The sequence below is a fragment of the Vitis vinifera genome, chromosome 7 (assembly GCF_030704535.1).
Source record: "Vitis vinifera cultivar Pinot Noir 40024 chromosome 7, ASM3070453v1".
In the NCBI taxonomy this organism is placed as follows: domain Eukaryota; kingdom Viridiplantae; phylum Streptophyta; class Magnoliopsida; order Vitales; family Vitaceae; genus Vitis; species Vitis vinifera.
The window spans coordinates 28,046,166-28,063,472 of NC_081811.1; the positions used below are offsets into that span (position 1 = coordinate 28,046,166).

Below are 17,307 nucleotides of genomic sequence, written 5' to 3' on the forward strand. Positions count from 1 at the left end.
CGTTGTGAAGCTTCTATTCTTTGGTATCTAACATGCCCATGGATGATGAGGAGGGGGGGGGGGGAGAGAGAGAGAGAGAGAGTAGTCATTGGTATCTAACATGCCCATGGAAGAGAGAGAGAGAGAGAGAGAGAGAGATGAGTTTATCCTAAAAGTCATACACAAAGGACAAGTTGCAATATTTTATATTTAATTTTTGTATAAGAAAATCCAACATGTAATAAGTTTATTCTCACATCAACATCACACCCATGCACACTAACCAACTCTCAAAAGCAAGGGTAGGTTTTTCTATATGGTCTTTATCATCTTATCAAATTGAGATTAAATCATAGGCCCCCCACCTAAGTGTGTGGCCATTTTTTAACCTTCTACCCAACTATTTTCTTTTTATATATTCATTAAATTTTTAGGCAATTTTAGTAATGACTAATGACCCTTTTGAATTGCATTTTTTAAATCATTTTAGCAATGACCCATTTGAAGGGTGTTGATAATTAGTGATGGGATTTGCTAATCACATAAATAGTTGATTAGCAATTCTCAAAATATCATCGATCCTAGATTTTTTTGCATCAAATATGAATCATCCTAATTTTGTTAAATACCCTGTAGTTTTAAAAAAATAGGATAGACGGTACAATTTTAAAATTATTCTAATAATATGTTTGATAGTATTTTTAAAAAACCTAAGTGTTTGATAAAATTTAAAAAATATTTTTAAAGCTTTAAAAAATCACTTATATTGAAAAATCATTTATAGTGTTTGTTTGAGAAATGCTTGATAAATAATTATCTTAAAAACACTTTTTATAAAATCACTCCCAAACATACACTCATCAACACAATAAAATGATATTTTGAGAAAATTATTTCAATATATAATTTAAATTTATTATTTAAAAATTATTTTAAATCAATGGTTAATTTCATTTGTATTTCTTGGTTTTTCAATTAAATACATTAAGACATTGTTTGTTTTTTGACTTAATGGAAAAAGTTAAAATATTTGATTTTTTCTGATCAACTAAAAGTAACATATTAAATGATGTAAACAAGTTACTTTTAATTAAATAGAAAAAATCAAAATATTTTATTTTTTCTATTCAATAAAAAAATAGACACCACTTAAATCTCTATTGATTTTGAATTCCATCAAATATTTCTTCCATCGCTACTATTTTCTTATTAGAATAATAAAAATATTTATTAAAATTTTAAATTAAAAACCTAAAAAGAAAAATGAATAAAGTTAACTCATAAATCTAAAACGGGTGGATAATGAATACAATTTTAAGTTATCATGACATCTTATTGAAAATTTTCAAATATAAAATTAAAATAATCAAAAACCCAATTTGTGCCACTATAAAAAAAAAAGATAATTTAATTTTAAATTCTTCAATTTCATTATGAGGCACATTGGCAAAACAAGTTAGACTACGGTTAGAATTTGAACAGCTCTTTTACAGTGCCTTCCACTCCATAGCATTGGATCACCTATCACATCCTACAATGTCACACATAAATCAAAATGATTGGGGCATGTTGTCTAATGAGAATCATTCAATAAACTTATTATTGTAAAAATCAAAAGTTGTATCATCTCCTTTGACTTACCAATTTAAAACAAATGACTAAAACTTAATATTTATCCTAAGTCACCCCACTTAATATCAACCGTTGAATTTTAATATATAATTTAAGTCATTATTGAAATTTAATGTTCGATACCTTTAAATACATTTTCTTTGTACGCATGACCGTATTTTTATTATTTTATATTGATTACATTTTTTCGTGATTGATAATTTTTCCCGTTCTATTTATCAATGTATTACGAGACTATTTAAATTTGTATATAATTATTATATTATTTATATTTATTCGAATGTTTATATTTTTTTTTATTTAGGGTTATTTGCTAGCAAACACACCGACACTTACATTAATTATTCAAATTATAATATAAGATGGGGTGGTTAGGTAGCTAAGTATGCTATGATATAATTATTGAAAAAAATGGTCGGGATAGGGTCACTCTTGTCTCTATGATTTGAAAGGCCAATGTGTAGGGAGGCTGTTTATTATTTGGAAAAATTAATGACAAAATTAACATACAAGTGTGACATCATCTCTATCCAAATTATTAGGCCAATTTATTAATTTGATGACAAAAAATTAACTACCATAGAAAAAAATTTATAAGCAATAATTATTTTTTCATTTGTAATATATTCTAGAATAATTTTTTTATTTATTAAAATAAAAAATTATTTATTTGGAAAATATTACAAAATTAAATTGCTCCAACACTTTTCTTTATAGAAAATGGTAGATTTTTTGGAATAATTTTATACCTAATATTATTATTTTTTCCCTCTACGTATATTTTTAAAGTTTGTTGCAAATTTAAAAATTCACCACAATTTTATTGGGTAATCATTCAATTGAAGGAAAAATTAGGGCACATGATTTGCCATCATGCCCTTAAAAATCTCAAAATTCCAAATGGCTCCCAGTTGAATCCAATAGCCGTTATTATGAACCGCCACTCTCAGAACCAAACAAAAATTCAAAGCCCCGTATCCACGTGCCAAACGATTCACGCTCTTCTCACGCGCGTTCGCATCACATTCTTACCAGGACCGACGCCGCCGCTCCCCTCCCCTCCCCTCTCAGCCCTCTCCGCCCTCTCCGCCGTCCGACGCCAGAGAACTGAAATTCTCCTGCCCAGAGTCCCCTTCGTTAGTCGGCGTCATGCTGAAGCGCCGAAATCCTAGTAGAGGATGCGCAGGTTAAGAGAATGGGTGGCGTACTGTAGAAATGACCTGGTGCGCACATTAGCGGTAGTGGAAACATGACGACGACCCTCGTATAATCCTTGACTGTAGCAAACGATAACACACAATACAATAATAATAGTAAAATATTGTAATAATATATTTTAATTAATCGCAACAAAAACTTGAGATTGTTTTAAACTGTCGTCTTCTCTCATTCGATTCTTGAATGGCTCTTAGGGTTTCGGAACTGTCTCGAGGAGTTTCCCTGAGGTTTTGGTGTGTTTGGACTGCAGGAAACTTCGCAGGAAAGTTCTTCAACTGAGTTTGGAGGTTCGATTTGTTTTTTCTCTTAGTGTTTTTCTTGACTTGGAGGTCTGTTTGATTGCCGAGAAGGCTGATGGAAAGGAATAGATTTCGAAGTTTCACGGTTTTGTTTCTTCTTTTTATTTTTATTTTTGCTCCCTACTGTTTAGTTCCTAACAAAACAAAAACGTCGGTTAACTTAGCGTAATGGTGTAAGGCTTAATTGAGCTGATTAACATTGAAAACCAAGAGTTTTTATTTATTTATTTATGTGTTTGTTTTTCTTTGATTTTCCTCTGGTTTCTTGGCAGCCAAACGGGCGTTTTCTGGTTGTTTCTTGTTTGGAAGTGATTGAATTTATGTTTTGTTTATCGGCATCTGGAAGAATGATTTGGTGATGAGAGTAACTGGAGCAAGTTAACTTAGGCAGTGATGAGCTTCGGTTTTTGATTGTTTTTTATTCATTTTGCGAATTGTTTTTCTCTTCCAACCTCAAAGTCGGTTACTTTGATTTATGGAGAAAGCCATTCCACGAAAGTCTTTTGCTTCAGGGGAAATGAGTTTGTTTCCTCTGTTTCTTGGCTTTTCGAAATTTTGAATTTGTGGTCTGCCGCAGAGCTAAGGCTTATTGTTCTGTTGATGCTTGCCGTGGGTGAACCGAAAAGCTTTTAAGTAGTTTTGAATTCTATGATTTCGAAAGGATCCTATATGGTTCATAGATCCTTCTTCTTCTACTTCTTCTTCTTTGAGGTGATGGTATTTTGCTCTTTTAAGTATTGTTTGATCTTTCAAGGTGGTGCCTTTGGAAGAATCTTGTTGCCAAGCGGGGACTTCAATTTGCATAGTAGTCTAGGTTGAAGAAGGTTTTCTTGTTTATTGAACTCTCTTCAATCCTGAAATGGTGCTTTTTTTTCTTTTTTCTTTTTTTTGGGCTACGGGAGTTTTGAAAGTTTTTAAAAGTATTTGAGGAAGTTGTACTGACTAATACTCCATATAACTCGACAGCAATATAAGGTTTGAGGTATGATCGAGCTTTCTATCAAAGAATGAGAAAATGGTTTCTTCTATAAACATCTAGACAAGGATGTGATGAATAAAATAATTTTGCATCAAAGTCTAAAAAGTAGCAATATGCTCCTCCATCTCCTTCCTTATTTTTTTCCGGGTATAATCTATATGGATTCCGACCCAGGGTTTAAAAATTACTTTTTATTACTATGAATCTGATTAAGGCACAGGTCCAGGTGTGTTTTTTATTCCTTCAAATCTGGGCAACGACAATCCTTGTTACTGGATTGTTACTTGGGCCATATCCATCCTTGGTTCACTTTTGGTCTTTTGCATCCCGATAAAAGCTATTTGCTTTATGGTGATTTGATTCTTGATAGAAATTTTCTATCGTTTGATTTTGATTTAAAGTCATTCTAAGTTCTGAATCAAACCATGTCAGTAGTTGCTTCTCTAATTGGTTTAAAATGTTGGCATCTCTGGATATGTCAAAATTTCTCAAGAAATGACATGGTGTTGTGCTTTAGTTGTATTAATTTAAATTTCACTACTTGTTTTTCTTCTTATTCCATGTGTCTCGATTCGTTTTCATTCTTACTATTAGGTGATCGTCTCTGTGCTGCAAGTTCTGATGTGCCTCTTATGTTGATTTAACTCCAGCTTCCCATCTTCATTTTTTGATAACCATGATGAAGTGATCTTGCTGCTTACTCATTGAGCTGCTTCCATTGTCAGTCTAGAGAGCATGAACTCTTCATCCACTCACTTTGTCACCTCGAGAAGGATGGGCATATACGAGCCACTCCACCAGATTAGCACGTGGGGAGAAAGCTTCAAAACTAATGGTTGTCCAAATACATCAGCATCCACAATTGCAGAGTTGGAAGCCAAACTAGACAATCAGGTGAAAATTATTTAGGTTTTGTCTGCTTTTTTTCTTGGTAGTTGACTCCATTTTCTTCCGATTACCATGCAAAACTCAGCTTTATGATGAAATTTTTTAGTCAGAGGACACTTCACATGGAACACCTGGACCTTCTGATAAGTATGACCAAGAAGCTACTAAGCCTGTTGATAAGGTAAAGAAACTGGGTCACTGGGTATTGATTTCTCTTCTCTTTAAATGATACGAATTTTTGTTCTGTCATCCTTTTTTTTAGATTTGGGTAGCCAATATTTCTTCTTGAAATTTGAAGAAGGCATAGTATTTTATTAGCATGTATAAGAATGATCAAGACATTCTTACACATATTTGGGATTTGGAAAAAAGAGTATGTTCTCAGAGATAAGGTGAAGTTAGTAGCAAGCCGGGTTAAGGTGGCCATGGTTTGGGTTGGGGATAGGGGACATTCCAGGTTTGACTCCACCTATCAAAATGATTATCTTCATATATATATATATATAAAGAAGTTAGTTGCAAGCCATCAAAAACCTGGTCTTAATTTCATTATTTGGTCATGCCCATGGACAAATGTTGCGGGATAGTGCATGCATTAAGCATGCCTGTAACAATGTAATCACTTGTAGTAAGATTAGCATAGAAAAGAAACTCTAGCTGTTTAAAAGTGTGGGGGAGAACAAGTTTGTATTAGAGCTTCACATTGGTAATGTTTATGCTAGTGGTATTGCGCTTGAATCTTTACAAACAGCATACAATTTTATATTTGTAGGTCAATTTAAGTTATGCACTGATGCTTAAAATTCAGAAGTTTGACCAAAAAGTTTGTCACACTTCCTTTTTCCATTTTGAGTATTTTTACCAAAAATATGCCCCCATGCTTTCTAGTTCTCTTCGACTTTTGATGTTTCCTTCATTGTCAATGTATAGGACCTTGGTTTACTCCTTTACATATTAATCTACAGGTACAAAGACGTCTTGCACAAAACCGTGAGGCTGCTCGTAAAAGCCGTCTGAGGAAAAAGGTAGGGGAGTACAAATTGCAACATATGACATGAAATGGTTTGTTATTATTACAGAACTCTGATTAGAGTTTTGTGTTGTAGGCCTATGTTCAGGAGTTAGAATCTAGTAGGGTGAAACTGATGCAATTAGAGCAAGAACTCGAGCGTGCTAGACAACAGGTCTGGGAAATATTTTCCAGTGTTCTATATTTCTATTTTCTTTTTCCAAAAAGGACAAAAAAGTCTAATCAAGCAATGAATGCAAACTGCAGGGATTGTATATAGGTGGTGGGTTAGATGCTGGTCATCTAGGGTTCTCTGGAGCTGTAAACTCAGGTTTGTTAGTTAATATTCTGGCAGTCATCATCATTAATTTTGATCTCTATACTCCCAGATGTTGCTGAGACTAGTTAATATTGCTTCTGTGACACTGGTGGGTTTGGTAGTTGACAAATATGGGAAAGCATGCTATGGGGTCCAAGAAGAGGACTTTAACTTGATAATTTCTTATTCTATCCTAAGGATATAAGATAAATACAGCATAGTTGATTTCAGTGTTTTGAGTTTCATGCATTAAGCTATTAAATGATGAGAGTACCTGGAAGCTTCTTCTTCTATCAGTCATTTGAGCTGACTATTTTTCCATTGCTAGCCTGTAGTGATAAATATTTTCTAAATCCCATAACCATAATTAGGTTAATTAGAGATTTTTGTTTAATATGAATTTCTATTTTAAGAAGTCATTTTTATTAAGAAAGAAATAAATGCTAGTACAAAGACAAATTCTTAAAACTAGAGGAGTAAAAGAACTAACCAAGAACACAAGGAAAGTTTTCACCATCTTGAAGAACATGCTTGAACATCAATCTGTTGACAATTTGTTTCTGAAAATAGGATTTACCTTTTCTCCCATTTGGTAGGCTTTTTTGATTCTTATTAGAGAACAATAGAACAGGAAACGGCAAAAACAATAGTGGTAGTTGTCAGAAGTTTGTAATCATGGTAGTGGTTGTTCATAAGTTCCTTAAGTTTCTAATATAAATAATCTCTATGAGTATCATCTTATAACTCACTCAAACATGAAATTGTTTTCTAAATACAACATCCACAAGGTGATGGTTGCTGATTCTGCACTTTAATCCTGTGGCACAAAAATTGCACATTGCTGTTGATGTCTTAGAAACATATGCAGATTCTAATAGTAGTATTCTTAAAGCTAAACCTACTAGTCTCAATCATTACTTACTGGATACACTTTCTATTTTCTGTTCAAAGTTTGATTTCTTGAAACAATACATGAACTTCTTTCCTCTCCTACCAATACGCTTGTCATCGTGCATATATTAACTATAGAATTGGAAAGCTTTCCTTTGATAAGCATCATATAATTCATTTTGAGTTTCTGCAGTATAATTCTTAGATGTGCAACTGCAAAATATGATATTAGTGTTTTTATTTTTTGTGTTACCTTTTTGCTTCTTGTAATCTGTCCATTCTTTATTCTTTTGCATTCTCGTGTCCTGCAATTAGCCCACACTAAGAATTCTGCAGGAATTGCTGCATTTGAGATGGAGTATGGTCATTGGGTAGAAGAACAAAGTAGTCAGATCTGTGAGCTGAGAACTGCTTTGCATGCTCATATAAGTGATGTAGAGCTCCGGATACTGGTGGAGACTGCCATGAACCACTATTTCAATCTTTTCCGCATGAAAGCTAATGCTGCAAAGGCTGACGTGTTCTACATGATGTCTGGCATGTGGAAAACATCAGCTGAACGATTTTTCTTATGGATTGGAGGGTTTCGCCCTTCTGAGCTTCTAAAGGTGTTGTATGCTTCATTTCAAACAATTTAAAGTTGTGTGTGTTTTTTTGTGCATAGGCTGTCAACAGTTCAACTTGGTGAAGATTCAATTGGATCCAAGTCTAATTTCAATTGTGTATTCCTTGACTCCCAGTCCTTACCAACATTGATAGGATCCTAAACAATTTGACCTGAGTCTCTCCTACACAGAATTACAAAATTATCCTGACATACAGAACCAACTTAAAAATTCCAAGCTGTTTTCATTCATTACCCTTCATTTCCATTTGTTCTTATATATTTCTGTATTCTCTACAAGCACTTTATACCTGATGATAAACATAATCTAGCTAGCAACTAATTGTCTATGATATACAGAACATGTCAACATGTTACCCACTTGCTCCATTGCCTGTGCCAATATCAATTAATTACAGACAAACACCTCCACTGTATTTTCTTATGTGATGCTGCAAAATAGGCTTCTAGTGGAATTGCTGTAAAATCATTTCTTTCTATCCTATTAAAAGATAATTCACCATCATTCTTGCACAAACATATAGTGCATATATATCGATAAACTCATCTGCATTACTTGTCTCTAGAGTCTAATTTTGGGGCATTTTTGCCCCTCCGGTATGCATTAGATCAGAACCATAAAGCTGGTTTAAACTTACATTTGGGGGTTAACTAGAAGCAAGTTTGTATATTTGTGCTTTAATACTTTTCTTAGATACAGCTGGTTTTTCTAGATTTTGTGTTCTTGACTGAGGGTGAAGGGAGGTTGGGTGTAGTAAGTTGTGATTCATAAGATCAGGAACCAGGATGACGACTAACTGCTACACATAGCATTGTTACTATTTCTTCTTCGTTTGAAATATGGTTTGGAATGATTGAACACCCCTCATGATTAGACATTTGCGTCAATAAATGGTTTTTCTTTTTCTTTTTTTTTTTGCACCATGAGGGCAATAAAAAACTATCTTTTGACTTGGAGGACTAAATACTCGGTGCATCCTATTATTATCTTTTTCCTTAATGACCACCCTTGGTATTGACACCATCGGGAATTTTTCCTCAATAGCATTTTATTTAAAAAAACACACACAATGGGAATACCAATTGTGTTTGGGTTTATTTGAAATAACTTTCTTGGTCATATTTCCAAATGAATTTTTGGTCTAAGTTCCTTTCAACCTATCATGAGATGATGCTATTTTCATAATTATGTTGATTACAGGTTCTTGTTCCACAGCTGGACCCGTTAACAGACCAACAAATTTTGGATGTTTGTAACCTTCGACAATCTTGTCAACAAGCCGAAGATGCTCTTACACAAGGAATGGAGAAACTCCAACAAATTCTGGCTGAGGCTGTTGCAGCTGGTCAACTGGGCGAAGGAAGCTACATCCCCCAACTGGCTACTGCTCTGGAGAAATTGGAAGCTGTGGTGAGCTTCGTGAATCAGGTAATAGAATTTATGTGGAGTTGATCACTATAGTTGCAAGATCATGCATTTAGCTCGTTTCTTAAGATCCTCATAAGAATGGAAAAGCCAATTTTCATGACTAGTTTCCATCAAGGAACCTAGTGGAGCAGATTTCTCTTTTTCCTTCACACCCTGATTCCCCTCCCTGTTTAAACTGGTGAATCATTCATTTGTTAACTTTTCAAAGATTGAGCACCTTAGATTCCTTGAGATGCACCTAAAAAGATGGGGATTGAGGAGTAAAAAATAGGGTAAAAGTCTGTAAGTGCAGGATAAGAACTTAATCCATAAGCTAGGTTCATTAACCCTGTCTTTGTGGTCAACGATAGTTGGTAGCCCAAAGAGAATTGGAATTAGCTCTATGAAACCCTAGAGGATTACAAATATATTATCATTCGAAATTACTTACTTCTATCTAGGAAACTCAAGTTCAGATGCTAGACCTGTTGGTGCAAACTTTTCTCTGTTTAAAACCTCTTTTTCAAATAAGAAGGTTCTGTAGTAAATTGCCAATGTATTAGTGTCAATTAGTGAGAACTCCTGTGTTCCACAAATTAATCACTTCAACATCTGTACGCACCAGTAATATTTTAACATGGTGCAGTTCAGGCTATCAAGAGGTGGATTCTTTGCTTTCTGTTTCTGTAAATATGTTCCTTCAGCACTCAGCTTATTGTAGGAAGTTATACCTTGAGTTTCTAAGTATACATGCTTTGTCTCTGAACAGGCGGACCATCTTCGTCAGGAAACTCTGCAGCAGATGGTACGCATCCTAACAGTCCGTCAAGCAGCTCGGGGCCTGCTTGCCCTGGGGGAGTACTTCCAGCGTCTTCGAGCCTTGAGTTCACTCTGGGCTACCCGTCCTCGTGAGCCTGCCTAGTCTTCAGTGGGAATTTCCACACAGTCAAAACCTCAATGAGTTAGTCATCAGCATAAGTCATTCAGCAGGCTGCCTGTGGTTAATGTTTGTCACAAGCATATATATAGACATCATCCAAGCTGCTGACATTTTTCAAGCAGCCCCCAAAAATTGAGAATTTGTAAATATGAACAGCCATTTTATCACGAGGCAATAAGTAATTTTCGGTGGCTGCTTGTATATTGTATTATTTCACAAGGTAATTTAGTTGAATAGGCTTCATGTTTGGGGGGATAGATGGAGCCTGTCATATGAACTTTCAGGTGTTTCTGTGTATTTCAGTGTTTGTAGTATGATGGTTGTGTATTTTCCTATGAAATGCCTTGGAAATGAAGGGATACCTATACTGGAACAACCCAGTGCCAATAAAATCTTCATTGGATCATGGTTGGATGGAGATGTCCATGGGTGTTTTCCTTCTTTCAAGTTCAGGTTTCTCTCTGTTTTTCTAATACTTCAGAGTGTAAAGCTATGGTGCCAGGTTTCCCTAATCTTCCAAAGTGAACATTAAGGCTATGTTTGGTTCCCGGAAAATTTGAGGGAAAATGCGAGGGAAAGAAAATACAAAGGAAAAGTAGAAGGAAAGAAAAAGTGAAAGAAAATAAAAAAATAGATTAAAAGTTGATAAATTATTTTTTTTGTTACTTCAAAATCATTTTATTTATTTTAACTCATCAATATAAAGATTAAATAATTTAAAAATACATAAGTTTTTAATTAGTTTTAATTATATTTGATTTTCTTTGATATTTTTCATAGGACAACCAAACATGAGAAAATCATTTTCCTTAACATTTTTTTTCTTTTCTTTGCACTTTCCGGGAACCAAACATAGCCTAAAGCAACTTCGGAAAATACCTTTGAGCTTGTTTGGTAATGCTTTTGAAAACGGATAAAAATAAAACAACTTTTAACAACAATTTCGGAGATGCCATGGCCAACGATGGTAATATGTTCTAAACGTTAGGTACTGAGAAGTTTGAGGAGAAGTTCAAAAAAATAAAATAAATAAATAGCTCCTTTTCACATGTAAAAGAAACCAACATTGAACAAGGAGGAAACTACATTTTCAATTGCAAAGAGTGTTAGAAGGTTCTTCTTGTGGATCAATTCCCTGATTTCCTGTCATAGGGAGCACTCTTCTGAGTCCCAAGATTCATCGAAGGATGAGATCTTGCCTATGCAGTAGGATTCAAAGGAAAGTTATCCGAACAGTGAGACCCTATAAGATTACTATTTCTTTCTTTTTGAAACATCAAAGAGGTGTTTGAAGCATATTTTCAGGCAGGGTCTACATTGATAGGTAGAGGGTGGTCTACGATCAAGCTGGTTGGAATGAGAAGAGTGTTCGTAAATCAGGTTGATTGTAAATCAGAATGCTCGTAGATCAAATTGGTTGGAAGGTTACCAATCACAAATATGCAAAACCGAAAGGACTGAACCATGCACACTTTAGTAATCATTGTAGGCACCCCATAGGCCATATTTGTGAGCAACAAAAATTTAGGCGAAATGAAAATGGGCCAGATCTAGATAACATATAAACCTCCAGGAGATCAATAAATTTATTCAGAATTCATAACTTCAACTTATTTCTATCCATCTAAATTGGACACAAAAGGAGCTACCGTTTCTATTTGGCATTGTGCTTAAGGGTCTGGATACATGGTGTTCTTGAAATTTGACACTTGGTAGGGTTAGGTGCCAAAGGGCTTGAAGACTTCACCTCCAGCTCTTGGAAGATTTGATCCTCACAATTTTGATATGCTGTAATCCAAAGCATCAACAAGGAAATCTGCACATACAGAAACTAGTAAATTTTTGTAATGGAAAATGAAGGTATGACTGTAGATTTCACAGAGGGAAAAACACAGGGTTTTTTCTTTGATTTTGGAATCTTTCATAGTTATTTTATGGTTGTTGATTGAAATCAAGAGGGGTTTGATTTGATTCTTCAAATGCAGTGAAAGATGAAAAGAGTACCAGCATCATCTTTGGTGAAACACATAGGTGGCTTTATTCTGAAGACATTTCCATGTAGTCCTCCCTTTCCGATAAGAATACCGATCTCTACAGTTAAAAATTAATAAATAAGTAGTGTGTTGGTAAATTACAATTAATTTTTTCTTAATCATGGTGGAGTTGCAAACCTCGAAGATTCTCAAACAAAACTGCAGTTTCTGCTTTGGCAGGGGTCTTCTCTTTTCTGTCAGTCACAAGTTCCACCCCCACCATTAGACCCCTTCCTCTTACGTCTCCGATAACTGAGAAACAAGGTTTAATAGATATAAGAACACCATGAAAATGACTGGCCATAATGCTCAATTCAGAGAAAGGAAGAAGCAGAATCAAAGGTTTGAACTTGAAGGAAGAATCATAGTTAAAAGTCTGAATTTTAGCTAAACCTTTTTTTCTGGTAGGGAAGCAAGTCACTGATTAATCAGTTAGTGGTTTAAGAAAATTTATGAGCCATTATCAGCAGTAAGATTTGGCATCCATTAGTCCTCGGAGATTTTCAATCAGTGAGGTGCTGTCTGCCTGTAACCAGTCGATACTAAAAACTTAAAACTAAGGACAAGAATCCAGAAAGGGGAAAATGGAAATTTCTTCGGGGATCACTAGTTCAAGAGAAACTTACTGTCATGTTTCTGCTGAAGAGCTCTCAAACGTTCAATCAAGTGTGAACCAACATCAGCACAATGCTCTTGACGCTTCTCCTTGTCCAGAACTCTGAGCACTGCAAGTCCACCAGCAGAACATACAGGGTTCCCACCGAAAGTGTTAAATTGAATTTTCTGAGCCAATACATCTGCTATTTCTGGTGTTGTCACCACTGCTCCTAATGGTAAACCATTGCCAATGCCCTGATAAATGTTATTTCTGAAATTCAGTGGAATGGTTGAGCAATATTTTACAAGACATGAAATAATAAACTGAAATGAAAGTTGTAATGCATCTAGAAAACAAGTTACCAAGAAAGAAATGCAATATAGAATTTTACTATCAATGCCACCCAGGATGGGTAAAAACCATAAAAGACTATAAGGATGACTAGAGAAACCTTTGCCATAGTAACTATATCAGGTATGACGCCCTGTGTCTCAAAACCCCAGTAATGGCTTCCTGTGCGACCAAAGCCAGTTTGCACTTCGTCAGCAATACAAACACCCCCAGCCTTGCGGACGATGTCATAAACCAGTTTCAAGTATCCAGGGGCTAATTCCACTGCTCCTCCCACTCCCTAAAGTTTTCCAAAATGAGAATTTTGAAATGGAATCCATAATGTTCCAATCATGTAGTAAGAAACAATGTATTTACACCTCAAAAAGAGTAATTAACATGAACCTGAATGGTTTCAGAAATAAAACCAGCAACTTTTCCTGAGGTACCATAGTCAATGTGATCCTTTAGATCTCTGGCATAAGAACTGGCATCAGAACCAAAGATCCCACGATATGGATCTGGATTAACAACATGATGAATTTCGCCCTGCAAAGTTCCATTATAATATAGGGAAGACAAGTCAGCATGGTTGACATGTTTTATTTGTATAATAAAAGAGAAGTTTATGATGATAATATAAATAGTACAGAATGAAAAATCAGCAACATGTTTGTTCAGTGGTGGTTATGTGCAGTGGGGTGGGTGGCTCACATACAAGGGGATTTGAACCCTTTCTCAAATGGATTATATATGAGCTCCTTGATATATAATAACTTCTTTTTTTTTTGCGCGCACCACCCCCCAACCTTCAACTCATTTCTTGGCTCCGTCACTGTGTTTGTTTGTATCTCAATGTTCCCATTTTAGAACTGTGGTAAAGAAATCCTCTCCTTGAATTTTTGAGTAGATTTTTGTCACTTGTTTTTTGCATTTCAAGTGTTTAGATTCCTTGAGTAAATGTTGTGCCTCTTCATCAACAATTAAATTGGCAGCAAATTTTGTGAGCCAAAAGAAGTGAACAAGCATGAATCATTTGCACCACTAGTGGTCAAACAAACCTCTGGTATTGAGTACTTCCACGTGTTCAGAGCAGTGAGTCCAATTGTACCAGAACTTCCACCATGATATGCATTTCTTAAGGAAATCATACCAAGATTACCACTATATAGTCGTGCCATCAGCATTGCTAATTCATTGGCTTCTGATCCAGAGTTCACAAAATACACAACCTGCATTTTGACAATGAGTTAAAGTCACCAGATATCCTCATGGAAATTTTTGCCAGAGATTTATATTCAACAAACCAGGAATTTTTCGATGTCATCCCATAATGCAGTAGTCTCCAGATAGATTCAAGAAATGAGTCAAGAACAGCAAAGCATTGGAGAGTAATTAATTTGAATAATAAATCTAAAATAAGGTTCACCTAAGGGCTAGTGGTAAAGAAAGAGTGTCTTCACTTCACAACCACATTTTCTAATCTAATTATAGTAGTGCTTTATATCATCAGCATCACTTTCAAACATCTCAAAGTTAGGGGCTCAAATTATTTGCACACTACCTCTTTTCCAACATCTCAAAGTTAAGGGCTCAAATTATTTGCACACTGCCTCCCATAAGTATCACAACTTAGGTGCACCTATTATATGAGGAACTAGAATCTAGAGAATGGACCTTTCTTTCCTATCAAAAAAGAATTTAGAGAATGGACCTTTAGGTTTCCAGGCATTTTTGATGCTAATGCCTCTGCAAAATCTGCTATTGCATGGTGCAGGTATATGGTTGTAGCATGTTGGAGTAGCTTACTTTGCTCTATAATAGCATTCAAAATCTCGGGATGGCAATGCCCACATGACACAGTAACTATTCCAGCAAAGGCATCAAGATAGCGCTTGCCATTCTCATCAAACAAATACTGCATCTTCCCTTCAACAACATTGACCTGTGTACATAATGAAAAGTTAGAACATGTATGCAATGTTGGGATGATATTTATTAGGTGTACTGAGTACATCAAGTCTGTTCATATATTAGTTTATGATAGAAATTGCTAGAGAATATCTGAGGAAAAATATTACAGCTGCTGATATCGACAATTCTAGAGATCTCCTCGGTTTGCCTTATAATGCTCCATTGAAAATGAGGGAGTTTGCGGCAAAAACTAGAAAATTGGCTAATAATTTTGATTCCTTGAAATTTTATTAATTAGTATAAGACATAAATAAAGCAGCCAATTTAATCTTCCGGGACTTTCTCGAAGAGGCAATGGTCATGCTCACAGATTCTGGTTCTACATTTTTCTTAGCTTTTAAATTAAAACAAAATAAAAAAACAAAAACAAAAACAAAAACAACAGCAACAACAACAAAGAAAGGGAAAAAACTGTTCAATGTATCCAAATCACAGCTAAGCTTTTTCCAACCAGATAATTGATATCTCGCTCACATTTACCAAAGCATACAAATCAGAAATGAAAACTTCACATCCCAAATCACTATAACACCAAAATCAACGCTTTTATGGCCAAAAATCATCCCTTCAAAATAGAATATAGCCATAAACCTAACAATCCAAATACAAACAGAAAATCAAAGCACAGATATCTAAAAAGGAAAGTACTCACAGGCTTCTGATAGTAGTAGAAGAGGGAGGAGCCAAGAAATTTCTTGCGCTTCTGAAGAACTTCATCGGCCAATGGACCAGTGTAAGGCTTCGGCTGGTGATCGAAGGCTGGCAGCACCGGAGGAGCGCTGACGGCGCCGCCGCTGAGCCATCGACGATGAAGATGAAGATCCGATTTGGATCTTTTCAAGGCTGTGCTGATGAGAGCTCTGCGAAAAGCCATTGAAGAGAGTGTGCAGTTCTTCTTCCTCGGGATTCAATTGATAGTGGAGTTTGCCGCCTGTTGACGTGGCATTCTTTACTTTTCTTAATCTTAGCCCCACCTGGCACCGTCCCCACATCAAGATTCCCATTCCAGAGATTTAAAAAAAAATTAATTAATTTGAATAAAATAGTTTACTTATTGGCTTTTATTGGTATCTGACTCAGGGCAAACCGGTAAAGTAATAATTTAATTTTAAAAATAAATATTATTTGCTATTATATTATATTAACTTAAATTATTTATTGTTACCTATTTAATTTCGTGGAATGCTTATCATAAAAGTATTTCAAATATAAAATATTTTTTAGTGTTAAAAAGATTAAAAATATTTTCTAAAATTATCATCAAATTTTATTTATTTATTTAAATAGACAATATTATTTTTCAAAAATAAATTTTTATTTTTAAAAATAAAAGAAAATATGAAAACATGTTTCCCTTTTTGTTTAAGGATCAATTAAGAATATATTTTAATTATTATTTTTTATTTTGTATAAATCATTATACAAATATAATAAATTATTAAAAATATAGTATTAACACTTATTTTAAGTAAATATTTAAAAAAAATTTAATTATTAGGAAATTTGGAATTTCTTTAATAAAATATCTTATCATTTGGTAATAATAAATGAATATATTAAGTTGAATTGGGTCATGACATTCACATAAAGAATCTTGTTGATCCTAAAATTAAGACTATATAATATATTAAATTATTAATTTAACCTAGAACGTGTTTAATTTCTAGTTGTTTTAATTAGAGAATCGATATCAAGCCTTGATGAATTAAATTATTGTGGAAGGGTTTGAGATTTATTTTTATTCAAAATTTGATAATTTTCAAATTTAATAAAAGATAAAAAATTTATGCTGATCGAGGATTTATTTCTAAAAGTATAATTTATATAATTTTATCGATACATTTAGATATAAAAAAATTAAACATACTTTATAATTAATTTGATAGTGAATCAATAATACATATAAACACTGAAAAATTTAGGCTAAACAATTCTCCAAAACAATTTTTAATCTAAAATGTTTGTGCATATTTTTTTAATATGTTTTAAAAATAACTTTTATATATAATTTTTTATTTTTAATTATTGTTCATACCTAATATTTCCTTTTGTAAGAAAGGAAAAACATTGAAAAACTTAGGTTATAAATGGAAGTGTTTTTGAAAACAATTCTAAAAAATGGGTTTTTACCTAAAATATCTCTTTGAAAACCTAAAAAAATTCTTGACCTGTTTTATATATTTTA

At 34.1% G+C, this 17,307-nt stretch overlaps 2 protein-coding genes across 7 annotated transcripts; one reads left to right on the forward strand and one right to left on the reverse strand.

Annotated features, from left to right (window-relative positions):
• Nucleotides 1–2,600: 2,600 nt before the first annotated feature.
• On the forward strand, nucleotides 2,601–10,605 carry LOC100249156 (transcription factor TGA1). 6 transcript variants are annotated; one of them, XM_019221072.2, is made up of 9 exons: nucleotides 2,601–3,116; nucleotides 4,833–5,001; nucleotides 5,102–5,176; nucleotides 5,961–6,020; nucleotides 6,102–6,179; nucleotides 6,272–6,335; nucleotides 7,530–7,822; nucleotides 9,056–9,268; nucleotides 10,017–10,605. In XM_019221072.2, exons 2-9 carry the CDS (start codon nucleotides 4,843–4,845, stop codon nucleotides 10,167–10,169), a joined length of 1,095 nt encoding a protein of 364 aa, XP_019076617.1. In that variant the 5' UTR covers nucleotides 2,601–3,116; nucleotides 4,833–4,842; the 3' UTR covers nucleotides 10,170–10,605. The 6 variants fall into 6 exon arrangements, with proteins under 6 accessions (XP_019076617.1, XP_019076616.1, XP_010652848.1 ...); XM_019221071.2 differs by having other exon boundaries at nucleotides 2,931–3,116; nucleotides 4,758–5,001; nucleotides 9,041–9,268; XM_010654546.3 differs by having other exon boundaries at nucleotides 2,931–3,116; nucleotides 4,838–5,001; nucleotides 9,041–9,268.
• Nucleotides 10,606–11,742: 1,137 nt separating this feature from the next.
• Nucleotides 11,743–16,105, reverse strand: LOC100243935 (alanine--glyoxylate aminotransferase 2 homolog 1, mitochondrial). Its single transcript, XM_002276530.5, has 9 exons — nucleotides 15,775–16,105; nucleotides 14,863–15,093; nucleotides 14,210–14,380; nucleotides 13,554–13,697; nucleotides 13,270–13,449; nucleotides 12,847–13,072; nucleotides 12,359–12,472; nucleotides 12,192–12,278; nucleotides 11,743–12,003 (listed from the first exon to the last, which is right to left on the reverse strand). The coding sequence occupies exons 1-9, from the start codon at nucleotides 15,994–15,996 to the stop codon at nucleotides 11,960–11,962; spliced, it is 1,419 nt and encodes a 472-aa protein (XP_002276566.1). The 5' UTR covers nucleotides 15,997–16,105; the 3' UTR covers nucleotides 11,743–11,959.
• Nucleotides 16,106–17,307: the final 1,202 nt, after the last annotated feature.